The 14,997-nt window shown below is 50.5% G+C and overlaps 1 protein-coding gene across 1 annotated transcript; it reads left to right on the forward strand.

Annotated features, from left to right (window-relative positions):
- The first annotated feature begins 3,448 nt into the window (after window positions 1-3,448).
- On the forward strand, window positions 3,449-4,011 carry LOC136459401 (cyclin-dependent protein kinase inhibitor SMR4-like). The gene has a single exon (XM_066459265.1). The coding sequence runs from the start codon at window positions 3,501-3,503 to the stop codon at window positions 3,765-3,767; it is 267 nt and encodes an 88-aa protein (XP_066315362.1). The 5' UTR covers window positions 3,449-3,500; the 3' UTR covers window positions 3,768-4,011.
- Window positions 4,012-14,997: the final 10,986 nt, after the last annotated feature.

Raw genomic sequence — 14,997 nt, forward strand, 5'->3', positions numbered from 1 at the left:
AGTATCCACGTTTGGTGAATGAAATTGTAAAATGTTATACAAGTTATTATGAATTGATAGAATAAATGTTGTAGGTGTGTTGTGTGGATGTAACATACGGAGTGTAAATTTATGGTTGAACCTGTTGTTGTTGGCTGTAATTTTGAACTCAGCATGATTATGACCTGACATGAGCTACTATTGGTGCAAAAAACGGTTGTTAGCGCCATTCTTTGAACTTTTAAAAATATGCGGTTGGCTGGAGGCTGGCTGGAGACTGGAATTGGCTGGCTGGTCTAGCCCCAGCACCAGTCAGCCAGTCAGCCAGCCTACCGAACAAGCTGAAGGAGACAGGCGTCGAGCGTCAACAGTTCACCACCTCGCGCTGCAATTGGAGATGCACACTTCAAATCCCACTTCATTGCTGAGGGTGTTTGGTTGCCCCTCCTAAATTTTAGTCGTTGTCTCATCGGATATTTGGACATATGCATAGAGTATTAAATATAGACTAATTATGAAACTAATTACATAGTTTGCGACTAATTTGCGAGACGAATCTTTTGAGCCTAATTAGTTAATGATTTGACAACCGTTTGCTACAGTAAACATATGCTAATGATAGATTAATTAGGCTTAAAAATTCGTCCCATGAAGTACCGACAGATTATGTAATTTATTTTTTTATTAATATCCGGACACGCTATGCAACATCCTCCTGACACACTTCCTAAATTTTAGTAGCTGAATCCAAACACCCGGATAAGGAGAAAGAGAGAAGACCAAGTGGAGCGCTGGACGACCGTGAGGTCTTTGTGCCCTAATAACTCTTCCCATCATCGGCTCAACCGCCCTAAGTACACATCACATGAACAATTTGGCTGATAAGTGCGCGCATTTAGTCCCTGTCGTTTTTATACAGCGCCAAAGAGAGGGCTCCCTGAAGCCCCCAAGAGAGGTGTTCTCGCTCAACAAACAAACAAACAAACGTGTTCGAAACAGCCACCACGAACTGCAAACACTGTCCTCTGGACGTAAACAAAGAGCTTAATAATGAACTGTCTCCCACGGTAGTACACAGCACGCAGCTCTGCGTAAATGTGCTTTGCTCCGAATTTGCACGGCTAACCCTGGACCGCTGGAGCACTCAGTACTGCTAGGTACCAGTGCGGACACCGACGGAGAGACAGGAGACCATGCTAGCCATTTCACTTTCGAATTTTGAGCATTTAACCTTGTCCGGCAACAGGGTCGATTCAGCCGGCCGACGGCTCGTCCTCGTCCCATGGATCGATTTTCGTTGCCGCCACCCGCCATCCGAGACTGGTTCTTGACCGCGCTGCACGGATGCATCGCATCCTGCATCTGCATGCCCGATGCCCGTACCAATTTGACAGAGCCGTGCATATCCTCAGGAGCTGCGTACCACCGGCCAGGGGTTCGCTTCGTCAGTCAGAGGACCGATCGAAACCAGCGTCGCAACACGCAGCGCATGCAGTTTCATTAGCTGTCAGCTCTTTGTTTTCTTCCTAGGACCCATTCGCTGGTCTGAAACGGGTTCAAAAATAATGTTCTAGCTGAATTATTGTGAGAATAAAATACTATTATGGTTAAAAAAAATAAGTCAAATATAGGGTATGTGTCCGCACGTGTGGCCGGAAGTCGCAGCCGTTCAGGCTCTGGAGCTGACACCGACGGATGACGGAGCCACACCCTCCACCGGGGCCTTGTTCAGATGCCATCCAAATTCCTTTTTCACTTTTTCTCCATCACATCAATTTTTAGCTGCTTGTATGGAGTATTAAATGTAGGTAAAAAAAATAACTAATTACACAATTTAGTTGGAAATCACGAGATGAATCTTTTGAGCCTAGTTGGTCCACGATTGGATAATATTTGTCAAATAAGATGAAAATGGTACTATTCATCGGGTTCATTTCTTTTGCAGTCTAAACGAGGCCCGGGTCGAGATCAGATGGACAGGCAGAGCTGATGGTTCCAGTCCATCCCGTCGGCGTCTTACCGGTGCGTGCCATTACGCCGTTGACAGGTGCGACCATGTATAAAAGTAAAATATTTCCAACTTGTCATAATATATAGAAGATATAAATATGGCTTATCGTCGTTTTATTAGGTTGACAAAAATAGTCAAGACATTGGACGGATTGATGGAGGCGATTGGATGCCGGCAGGACCTGCGATTGACGTTTTTTCTTTTTGTCTGGGCTCGTGTCGATGCAGAGTCCGCATACTCAACTCTTCCAGGATACGGAGGATCTCACCTTGTATATCATTGTCTACTAGGAAGATCTCACCTTGTACAGCACATGATATATTGTTTCCGCAGTTGAAGGAACCACGACACGACACTTTGTTAGGACTAGACGATAAAGGGATTTTTTTATTTTTATATAATCTTTTTTTTTTACTTTTGTATTTTTTTAAAAATAGCCTCACTTATTGTTTGCTTCAAATAATAACCGGCTAACAAATTTCCTTTATCGTCTAGTCCTAACAAAGTGTCATGTCGTGGTTCCTTCAACTATGAAAACTTTAACAAATTCGGCTGTTTCACTCTCGACTTGTTTCAGCTTGTTTGTGTTTATTCTGTCTCACGTAACACTGTTAATCAGCTGCAACCGGATCGGCCGAACAGGGCTTGGCCATTTAGCAGAAATTCATGGGCCAGAGACCGAACAGCAGAAAGGGTCCATTTACGGCCCAGAAGGCCCACGTAATCCGGCCGTTGGCGGCGTAGTACGACAGGTCAACGCAAAGCAACGCGCCGCACCGCAGTTTTCCACACGGGAGACCACCCGATCTCCTCCCGATGCGGGGCCCAGCTGCCCAGGAATCCGAGGCGGAAGGGATCATTCCAGCAGCTCCAAAACCAAGCCCCCGCATCCGGCTCATGTGGACCGTCCGCCGAGGGCCCACCGGCCAGCGACATGGTGCACCAAGACCGAGACCACAGCGTGCGGTGGGATCGTCGTGGGTATGGGAGCGGCGCCGAAGTCGGGGACCCCACCGTATTCGGTCGCCCATCACTACCGTACACCTGGCACGCCTAACAGACCACGTAACGCAGTGGAATCCAATGCGGCATATCCTTCCACTTCAATCTTACACTAAAACCCCTCGCGCACAGAGCAAACTCGTAGAAACCCCCTCGTCTTGTGATCCAGAAAGGACTGATCCGTGATATCATAGAACACAGGCCCTCCATCTAAATCTAAAGAAGTTTTAAATCGAAACAGCGCATCGCGGCTTCCCGCCCCTCCGCGCACCCTTTTCCCGCTTAATTCCCACTCCCCGCATCCGACGGCGCGGGATCCGCCACGTCATCGATTCCGGCCCGCCTTGCTCAGCACGGAGCCGTCCAGTTCCGTGGGAAGCCTGATCCTCCCGCCGCAGCCGCTCCCCTGCTTTATATGCTCCGCCGGCCGCGCCTCTTCCCTCGCAATCCCGCGTTCAAAAAAAGGAAAGCAAATTTCTTCTTCCCTCGAAAATTCAATCTACTCGCAATGGAGAGCAGCGTAGGCGTAGAGAAGGCGGCCGCGGCGGCGGCTGTAGGTGTGGGCGGCGGAGGAGGGTACGGCTGTGGCGGGTGGGAGACGCCGAAGCGGGAGGAGTGCCGCATCCCGGCGACGCTGCCCTGCCCCGCGGCGCCGAGGAAGGCCGTGCCGGACTTCGGGAAGCGGCGCAGCCCGCCCAAGAACGGCTACTTCCAGCCGCCGGACCTGGAGGCGCTCTTCGCGCTGGCGCCGCGCCGCCAGGCCTCCTGCGCGTGACTTCGGCGGCGAACCGGAGGTGGCAGAGAAGGGCTCTCTCTGTTCCAGATTGATTTTGGGAGTTGTAGATAGGTTTCCAGTCTCTGTTGTACTCACTCTAGTAGGGTTTAGTAGCGGGTGAATTAGGGAGGCAATAGGAGGGTTTTAGGGAGTAGTAGGTAGGTAGGTGGTGGATGCTTGAGATGATAACTCAAATAAGCATACTGCTTGGTTCAGAACTTCAGATTGTGAAATCCTTATATGCTTCTTGTCACTTGTTCGTATTGATGTCACTAGTCCTTTGTGTGATTGAGATGTTGCAGTAGATGTACACTAATGCTAACCGTGGCTGCTGTGCCGGTGATTGCGGGCGGTGTGAAGAATGGGGCGGCTGCGTTGTTTGCTTCACTTGTATGCGCAGCATCTACCTAGGATACTGCTGATGATGGTGATCTACCTAGGATACTGCTGATGATGGTGATCGGTGGCCAGGTTGCAGCTTGAAGCTTCGAAAAGCCTCTCCATTAGTCCAGTATGCTTCATTGCTACTGCTGCAGTCTATTCTCCCGTTTAATCGGTGTTATTAGAAAAAAAAAGTGTTTTTAATGGATGGTTAGAAGCAGTAATCCGTGCAGATGAAGTGATGTTCAGTGCTGTTCCTCACAGCTGGTAGTACATTTACATGAACTGGAAGGCATTAAGGCCCCGTTTAGATCCAAAATTTTTTGGATTTTGGATATTGTAGCACTTTCGTTTGTATTTAGCAATTAGTGTCTAATTATGGACTAATTAGGTTCAAAAGTTTCGTCTCGCGATTTCTTACCCAACTATGCAATTAGTTTTTTTTTCGTCTACATTAGTACTCCATGCATATGCCGCAAGATTCGATGTGACGGATACTATATAAAATTTTTTGGAATCTAAACAGGACCTAAGACACAATCGAGAGGGAAGCTGTTCTCTTGAACCCGGCCGCAGCCGCAGTTATTGTGGCTGCGGGAGGTCTGCAGCGCGATGTGGGCTTGGCATTCGCCTGCCTCCTAGCCTAGGCGCAATGCAATCAGCCTGTTCGGGAGGCCGTAAACGATCGTGGATTATTTACTGCTGGCTGGTTTGGTGTGAGAGAAAAACACTATTTCTGACTGAAAATTTACGATCGTTTACGAGCACGCGAACAGGCTGGCCGGCCCGTGTGTGTGAGTGTGTGACTAGCGTCAGGAGCTTCAGACCTCGCTTCTGTGGTCCTGAATCCATTATCGCGAGGCCGGGGTGACGCGGACGTCTTCCAGTTCCAGATGCTGTGAACGACGAGCCGACAGGATAACACAAGCTTGCTGCTCGCCGGGTGGGGGTGGCTGCTGTTTGTTGCGGGCATGTGTTGTGCGTCGAGGGCACCGGGAGCTTGCCGGCCCCCCGTGTCCCGTGCCGCACCGTGGCCGTGGTGACTGGTGAGGCCTGTGGCGCGTGGGAGTGAGGGACCAGCAGGGCAGCGTCAGGACGGCGGAGAGCGTACTCCTTACATTGTTAACAGTGTGCGGCGCACCACTCTTTTCTGGTGTGATGCACTGATGCTCCTGCTGCAAGTGAGATTTGAGGTGCACTTCAACCAATTTAGAGGGTGTTTGGTTCTTTAGTCGCTGCTAAAATTTATGTCGCATCGTATGTTTAGATATTAATAAAGAGCATTAAATATAGATTAATTACAAAACCAATTACATAGATAGAGGCTAATTTGCGAGATGATTTTTAAGCCTAATTAATCTGTCATTAGCACATGTTTGCTGTAGCACCACGATGTCAAATTGTAGACTAATTAGGTTTAAAAGATTCGCCTCGTAAATTAGTCACAAGTTGTGTAATTAGTTTCGTAATTAATTTATATTTAATACTCTATACATGTGTCTAAATATTCGATATGACAGAAATTTTAGGAGAACCTGTAGAAACCAAACACCCCCTTACACCTGCAAGTCGAGAGACCATTGATCTTTCTTTCAAGAGAATATTTGCTGTGCCTGTGCTCGCAGGTTGATGATAATCCATACACATGTTTGCGATAGGTTGCCAAGTAACTTTCGCGGTTCTCCTTTTCTCAACGACCAACACTCGCGACTTGTAAATTGTCTGTCGGCTTCTTCTACGAGGAAAGCATCCTGACGGCAACATGGCAGCGGCCAATTAGCCATGCAATTTGGTTTTGATTAATGCTGATAATGTAGTATTCTGCAACTCAAGCAAAGCGTTTTCCGTTGCAGCCACTGGTTCCACACTTCCACCTCCACGATGGCAGGCACTAGAGATTGAAAGGTGTGCAGTTGAAGCGGAACGTCGGTCCCCAACCACTGCACGACGCCAAACTGCGAGACCCGGGAGAGGACCTCAGTTGTTCAGTAAGATCCTTCGTCCTGAAGCCAGACATCACACACAGTTTGTTGGCAGCATCACATCTTATTCCAATCTGGCGACACAAAACCACTAGAGCTTTTGTCCCGTCGCAACCAACACTGATTCGTGCTAACCTAGTCGTACTCGTCGCAACCCAAAAAGGTCACAGTGGGTAGCATACCATACGACTTTTCAGTTCTTCGTTCCTGTTGAACAAGGATAGCAGCCGATTTATCAACTAGAATCTACAGTATTTTTCTCTCATAATAAATCAGCCAAGACCGACTTATCAGCCGACTTTAAAACCAGCCCAACAGGCCCTGCTGCCTAGTACCATAAATAGGCGTACACAATGGTTTAGGCCTCGCTTACAAGGGTGCAGAGGTGACGCGCGTTTGGTAGGAGTAGTTCAGGTAATGGACTCAACTGATTTGGCAAAAGAAATGCACAATCGGAGTCGGAGGCAAGCCGTTGCATTCTCTCTGGTTTTTTTAGGCATGTTTAGTTCCTAAAAATTTTCACCCTAAAATGTCACATCGAATCTTACGGTACATATATGGAGTACTAAATGTAGACGAATTTTTTTTTCTCGAATACGCAAAAGATTTGCGTATCATTGTAATTAAGAAGAAGAAGAGTTTAACCATACACACGACGCGCTTCTAATGAGCGCCCTAGGAGGTCTTACAGTTTGACTGGACCTTCTTAGGTGACTGTTTCAAACTTGGATATTACATAAAAGTAACAACCGAACTACGAGCAACGCAGTAACCTACGGAGCTTTGCGTCTCCGCTAATAGCCGCGCGACTCTGTTCCGTCATCTGAGAAGAGCCTTGTACCAATCGTAGCAGCGGTCGCCGGGAACAGCTCTTCCAGCGCTTCCACTTCGCTCGACGTCCAATTCCTTGCGAAAAAGTCGTCGTAAGCTCTCTTGGACGCGGATGAGATCGGACCTGCCGGCGGTGCAAAGCCCATCCTCCGCATAAGGAGCACCTCGCCCCGCTTGGAGATCGGAATGTGCGCCAGCGGCTGAGCGGCAATCCGTCTGCTCCGCTTTGGCATGTGTTGCCCTATGGTTGGCACCTTCTGCTTGGGTGGACTGGCGATTAGAGGCGGCATTCGCATGAGCTGCACCTCCTCAGTGAACCGTGCAAGACGTCGGGCAGCCTCGCGTGGTGTGGGCGTCGCGTCGCTGGGGGTGGTGCAACCCTCTACGACGTCGGGTGCTCCCGCTCGTGGGGGCGTGAGCTGTGGCGGCCCCCGCACTGACGACATCAGAGACAAGTCTGTCGTCCACTGGGCAGCCGTCGTCGGGGAACAGGTGTCCGCCACTGGTGCCTCAACCTCCTGAGGGGCTGTCGTACCAGGCAGACACTCAGGTGTTGCTGCCCTCATTGGCCGGCTCACAACAAACGAGGCGGCGAGCTCCTCCAGCCTCGGGTCGAAGGAGGTGACCAATGCGGGAGGGCCCGCACTCACGCACAGCGCCAGCGCCACCGGATCTGGCTCTGGAAAGCCTAGTGCAGTAGTAGAAGTGGATGCCCTGTCAGCGTGGTCGGCAGACGCACCCGTGCCAATCACCTTGGGCTTAGTCTTGCGTCGCCGATGTTGTCGTCGTCCCCCGCCGGCACCCCCCACGGCCCCCGGTGCGGCACCCTTCGCCCCACCGCGCGGCGCGTGCTGGGAGGACGTAGGGCCGACACGAGCGGAGAACCGTGGCAGGTCGGCACCCACCGCCGCCGAGGTCGAAGCATTCCTACGCCTACAGTCCTTGATGATGTGCTCGAATCCACGACAGCGCAGGCAACGCCGTGGCAACCGACAGGTCGCTACTCGGTGCGAGTAGGAGAGGCAGTTGAAGCATCTGCCGTGAAGATCTGTCGGGGTCTTCTTGACCTGCGAAAGTTGCCCCTAGCTGGGGCGAGGCTCTGTCGAGGCAGCAGCAGCAGATCCAGTGACCTGCCGGGGGAGGATCTCACGCCACCCATCGGTGTTGGGGGCGGAGACCTATCCACGACGGCCGAGGCAAGCCGTTCACCAGCTGCGGGCGTGGCCGGCTGCGCTTCCTCCGCCTACGGCTATGTTCCTGTCGGCCCCGTTGAGCACCAGCACAGCCATGCAAAGGCCCTGCTCCACGGCGCCCCAGAACTACGGCTGAACAAATCTGGCGGCGCACAGGGGACGTCGAGGCCAGCTTCGCCGGGCGACGAGCGGCCTCTAGGTATGTCGCGGGGTGGTCGTCATCGGTCTCCTCGTCATCGTCGTCCGCCCACCGCCGGCTCTTCGAACGTCCACCGGAGGAGCATCCGGGAAGAACGGTGCCGCGGCCGGCAAGAGGGAGGAGGTTGAGGCATCCAGCGACGCTGTGACGGTACTCCAGGGCCTTGCCGCGGCGTTGGCCGCATCCATCCCCAGCGGCGGAGGGGACGAAGCGCCAGAGGTTGCTCCCTCGGCCGTCAGCGGCGCGGTCGTGGTGGCGCCCATGGCGTCCCCGGGCGGCGCTCGTGCAGGCTCCCGCAGCCGTGGTGGCGCGGCCGTGGAAGCGCCCGCGGCGGCGTCCTCATCCCCGGGCGGTGTTCGCGCGGGCCTCGCGGGAGGAGGCGGCGGTGGAGCGGCCGAGGCAAGCGGCGGTCGCGACGGCTGCTTCTTTAGGCGTCGGTGTCCGCGGTGGCGCAGGCGGCCGCAGAGGGGGCGCTGAGCCCGTGGATCCGGCATGGGCGCGCTCGACGCCGGCGGTGGCTGCTGCAGTGGCGCCCGACATCATCATCGGCGTGCACGGAGCAGTGGCGGAGGCCGACCTCGACGACACCGGTTGCGTGGAGGGCCGCGGAGATACGGAAACGCCGGATCCATCGGGGACGGCCACGGGTCCGCCGCAGGCCGTGACGGCGGCGGCCTCCGACGCCAGCGTCCGCGCGGGCGGCCATGGATCCCGCGTAGTCGCCAGAACGCCAGATCCGGCGACCTTTGTGGTGGGGAGGGTAGGGGAGGTGGAGGGGGAGGAGGAGGGGGAGGGGGAGGGGGAGGGGGGGGTGGGGGGCGCCGGCGCATGGGAGGCGGCCGGCGCCGCCGGCGGCGGCGTGCGGGAGGCCGTCAGGTCGGGGTCCTCAGTGCGGGATTTCGTTTGAAAGAAAAGAAACCTTGATGAAAAAAAAACTAATTGCACAGTTGGGTGAGAAATCGCGAGACGAAACTTTCGAACCTAATTAGTCTATAATTAGACACTAATTACCAAATACAAGCTAAAACCAAAACTTTTTATCATCTAAACGCGGCCTTATTCGTCTAATTGGATCATGCTTTTTTTACTTGCTTTATATTCAAGGGACAACAAACGATGCCTGACAAGTTCCTGGTCCTGGATGGTTCTGTACTTCTGTCTCCTCGCAATGTCGGAATGTTTTTTTTTTGCACCAAGTCGATTTAGGGCCTGTTTAGATTCTAGAAAATTTTGCGTAGTACCCGTCACATCGAATTTTACGGTACATGCATGGAGTACTAAATGTAGATGAAAAAAAAATTAATTACACAGTTGGGTGAGAAATCGCGAGACGAAACTTTTGAACCTAATTAGTCCATAATTAGACACTAATTACCAAATACAAACGAAAATGCTACAGTAGCCAAAATTCAAAAAATTTTGGATCTAAATGGGGCCTTAGCCTGTTCGGTTGGCTGGTTCGTATCGTTGCTGGTTCGTGAAGAAGTACTGTTGGCTGGTTTGTGTAAGAGAAAAATACTATTCCGGCTGGAAATTTACGATCCATTACAACAAGTCACAGCCAAACAAACAGTCTATGTGTTTTTTTTTCACCTTTTTCTAAAAAACAGTCATCTAGAATTTAAATTCCATACCTTCAGGGAAACGTACTAACTACGATTTTGAACTTGACCGCAATATGAAGAGACAAGGCAGACCACCAACAACAAATGGAGAAGCGATAAGCGGCTGATGCTTTTTTTTTCTCAAATACGAAAATGATTTGCGTATCATTGTAATTAAGAAGAAGAGTTTAACCGTACAAACGACATGCTTCTGAAGTGCGCGCTAAGTGGTCTCATAACTATTACTGGACCTACCTCGCAGACTGTTATAAACTTCTATATTACATAAATGGTATATAGCCGAACTAAGAGCACCGCTGCAATCTAAGGAGCTGGGTGTCGCCCCTGCTGGTTGCGCGACCCTCCTCCACCATCCGAGAAGAGCGCTCTTCTACCCGCCCTACTGTTGGTCGCTGGGAACAGCTCGTCCAGAGCTGCCACGTGGCTCGACGTCAAGTTCTCTGTCTGTGTCGGTTAAGGACTGGCCGTTGCATTGTGTTCGAGGCAAGTCACAGATTTATTATCCGAGCACATACTTATTTATGGAAGTATGGAAGGCTTGTTGCTCTCTTGTCGTGGGTTCTGGCTCTTTCTGGACCGACTGATTGGAGGCGGGGATGGTGGAGGTCTAAGCACCACACTGAGTCCGGGACTCATGTGTAGGGGCTTGGAGTCCAAGTTTAGACGGGGACCTGGACCCCTTGACAGGAGAGTGGTGAGTTAGTCCTGCTTGTGCCTGGGGTGCAAGCGGGCACGTGTGTTTTTGGGGTACCCAGCTGGGCACATTGATTCGTGAATCTCTGGGCAATCCGGTACGGCTTGTCTACAGTCTAGCACCGTAGTAAGAACTGAAAGATGAAAGATGGTGAAATGGATCTGTTTGCACAACTCTTGCTTGAAAGAAGAACAGGTGCTTACATAGAATAGTTAGCTAATGAACTAATCAAGACTGCTAATAATAAACATACATAAGGATTCACTACTAGTATTGCTTTCCGCAAAAGAAAACCCAGCAAACCAAGAAGCTTATCATACCCTTTGGAGTCGGAAAATTATTCCCACTAGTCGGGTAAGTCTTGCGAGTACATTGTGCACTCAGAGTTTATTTATCCCTGTTGCAGGTATAGTTTAAAAATTTGCTGTTGTGTGGAGGATTCTTCTGGTGGGCACAGATGGATCCTTGTATTCTACCGCTAGATGTTATTGTATTCCGCTATTCTAATTCCGCACTCTGAACTCTAGTTTTGTAAAAATCTATTTCTAAGAACTCTGATTGTGTGAAATTGATTAAGTATTGTAAACTTATTCTCATTATTGGGTCCTAGAGGAAAAACGTGGATTATTCGAGTTCTCCCTTGGGGTGTGCTCGACGGAATCCGCCTAATGTAGCTCGCGTTCGGGGTGCTTAGTGTCTGGTGGAAGACGAGCGCATCCGTAAGGAGACTATTTCGGACGGTTCTGCCATACATCTGCCCCTGGTGGCGCACGGATCGTGGAGACGCGGGCGACGTCAGCTGAGTGTCGCAGCCTGTGTGAGGGAGAGGACCGGAAGGGGTGACGTGTGGTGGGGGAGGGGGGGGTGGAGGGCGGGCGGGGCCGTCCGCTGCAGCCTGCTCTGGCGCCGACGTGGTCCGCGACTAGGAGGGGGCTGAGGCGCCTCTAGATCTTGCAGGGGCCTCGTCTGTGGTGGGGAGGGGAGGGGAGGTGTAGGGCCAGGGGGTGGGGGAGTGGGGGCTGGGGGCGACGGCGCCTGGCTGGCGGCCGGCGGCGGTGGCGTCTGTAAGGAAAATGGACCCTTGGCCCATTTACTTTGGATTTTGGTGGTTGATGACCAACACAACCAAATTGGACTAACGAATTTGCAAGTGTGTTTGTTTTGTAGTTCAATAGAGTGCAAGACGTAACTTGGACGAAGGCGACGTGATGATCCAATGATCAACACCTCAAGCAAGACCTTAGGAGCACAAGAGAAGACCCAAGAAATCAAGCAAAGTCCAAGCATGAAGATTGGAACCAAGCCATATGCAAGATCACGAAGAAATGAGCTCACTGTGGTGACCGGATGCTGGACAAGCAACCGGACGCTGCGACCAGACGCTGGGCAAGTGGCTTGGCAGATAGGCGACCGGACACTGGACCGGACGCTGGCGGCAATCGAACCGGACGCAGGACAGCAGCGTTCGATCGAGTACAGAGAGGTTCCAGAGCGCAAATCTGCGACCGGACGCGTCCGGTGCCAGGCGACCGGACGCTGGTCAGCGTCCGATCAGTATATTGCCGGCTCAACGGTCGGGACGACCGGACGCGTCCGGTCTGGACGATTCAGCGTCCGATCAGTAGCAGTTTCGCGGGAATTCGACCCCAACGGCTACTTTCTCAGTGGGGCTTATAAATACAACCCCCAACCGGCCATTTGAGTATAGTGGAGCTGAGGAAACATACCAATGGTGTTGATACACCATTTTAGTGATCTCCACTTGCATAGTGCTTAGTAATTCATCAGGTGATTAGCATAGGTGCTTTGCGAAGTGCTTAGGTTGATTAGACCACCACTTATGCGCTTGCTCTAGGTTTTGGCCTAGTGTTTAGTGAGGTTTGCATACCTCTTACCAGTCGGTGCTTGCGAGCACAATTGTTGTACATCGGAGGGGCTTGAAGTCTTACGAGATCACACCAACCGTTTTTGTGGTGTGGCCGCCACCGTGTACCGAAGGGAACAAGGCCCGTGGCGTTTTGGCCGAAAGCTTGATAGTGAAGACGGCGGGGAGCATCTGGGAGAGGCTTGCCGGAAGGCACGTCGGAGACCCACTTGCGCGTGGGGAAGGCCCGAGGCTATCCACGGAGTTACCCGACCGGGAGCTTGGCCCTTGCGAGGGATTCCTTGCGAGGGGCTCCAACGAGGACTAGGGGAAAGCTTGCGCGCTTCTCGATACCTCGGTAAAAATACCGGAGTCGTCGACGGGAGTTTGCATATCTCTACCTTGCTCTTTAGCTTCCGCATTTACATTGATTACTTTACTACGTTTGCGGTAGAGATAGCAACACACTAGCAAAACCATAGTTGCACATCTAGATAGTTTATCTATTGCATATGTTTTGCTAGGGTTAGAAAAAGAGGCCATAGTTTAAAGTTAGAATTTTTAAGTTGCCTAATTCACCCTCCCCTCTTAGGCGTCACGGTCCCTTCAGCGGCGGCGGCGGCGGCGGGGGAGAGGCCGTCAGCACCTCGGCCCGAGGATTCGGCAGGAGCGGCGGCTTTCCCTCCGGCCAAAAACACCCTCGGTACGTGCTCTAAGAGGCTGATGCTCACATTTCCATTTGCATGTGATCAGCTAAATAACTATAGACAACTTGGCTTTATGCTGTCGCCGAGGAAGAAGTATTTTCATTTAAGAAATCAAGCTCCTTCAGTTAGAACAAAATTTGTTTTTGAGTTAAAAAACATACTTTTATTTAACATCCAGGTACTAACTGCTGCTCAAATCACCGACAATATACGCCGGCCTGTAATATAGCCTGCACAAAAGTACAGATCAAAATACTCAGCAAAGGGCTTGTTGGTCTTGCTAATGCTAATCATCAGGTGGCCAATACCTTGAATCCACAGACAACTTATTCTTATGCACATTATATGTGGTTGGAATTGCATGTGATGGAGCTGCTAGTTGTTGATTTGATGGGCAAAATTTGACTTACCTCCCAACAAAACTCAAGCACCTAATGGTTGTTCTATTTAGGAAAATTTTGATTCCAAAGTACATTGTTCAAGACTCGACTACTCGAGGGACCCCATATCAAAAAATATATTAGGGTGAGCACGGCCTGTTAACAAAGTAGCTAGATTGGATGGAAGCCTCAAATGCCAAACCGGCTGAGGCTCTGTCCCACAATGCCTGCTCTGTTGCCGGACCCAAGCACAGGAATGCTTATTTTTACAACTAACAACCAAGTGTATGTATATAGAATTAGAGATCCGCCTAGTCACCTGCATTAGATTATATTTTGACTTGTACTGTTGTACACCGCAGTTTACCAGTGTCTAGTTGTCTGTAGAGACTTTTACAGAAAGCTTACGTAGTGCTCAAAAAAGATATAATGCAATATTACTTAATACAATAGATTTGATCCTATTATGCAATATTTGCATACGCCGATGGCACACAAAATGAAATCCTTTTACCTCCCCTCTCTCTGCTAGAACATTAGACGTTCTACGAACATGTAGCTGACTATAAGCACATGATGTAAGCAACCAATTAAATGTCAGCAATGCAGTACTACTTCAGCAGTATTTTTCAGCGAACGAACGGTATTTTTCTCTCACAACAAATCAGCATAAACTAAATTTCAGCGAAAACGAGCAGGGCCTATCTGTGTACGACAACTAAACACTAAGACATTGCATATGTTTATATTGTTTAGGGTTGTGCTGCATAAGGTACAATGCCTAACTGCATAACTCGGCTGGCCAGCGTGATACTTGAATTAGTTATTGTTTTTGGAGTTATAATACCTTATAGCTTAACTTTTTATCAGGTTAGCACACCTCAAACATGGATGTTGTGCTCATTCAACTCATCAACTGTATTGCACTCCTCGCTCAGCTCTCTATTGGTCCATGACCATCAGGGCTTCCCTAGGTGACCAAGCCCAACACAATCTGTTAATGTTTAGGTGGTTGTGTTAGGTAACCACAAAATCTAGAGTTTGTTTGGATCATCAGGATAACAAGTTTAGTCGATTAAAGTTGCATTGAGTCATGTGTTGTTCGAATACATATACTATTGAGAGGAACTAACTAGTTCAGTTAGACTAAATACATGGACTATAACTAAATATACGATGATATGGCGGCAGGACAGTCACTTCACTGTAAATACATGAGAGATAGAGAGAGGGGGGCTCGGCAGATTGCTTAACCAATCAGATTGTGCTTCAGGTAGATCATTGGATAAAATCCATCCCGCCAGCTCCACTTCAACATACACATACAGTTCCAAGCAACGTACGGCACTGTTTGGCTACGTTGTTTGGCCCCAA

Source organism: Miscanthus floridulus, chromosome 6, assembly GCF_019320115.1.
Source record: "Miscanthus floridulus cultivar M001 chromosome 6, ASM1932011v1, whole genome shotgun sequence".
In the NCBI taxonomy this organism is placed as follows: Eukaryota; Viridiplantae; Streptophyta; class Magnoliopsida; order Poales; family Poaceae; genus Miscanthus; species Miscanthus floridulus.

Bases quoted from the DNA above. Each gene is read 5' to 3' on its own strand.
- LOC136459401 (XM_066459265.1), top strand. From the start codon at position 3,501: ATGGAGAGCAGCGTAGGCGTAGAGAAGGCGGCCGCGGCGGCGGCTGTA.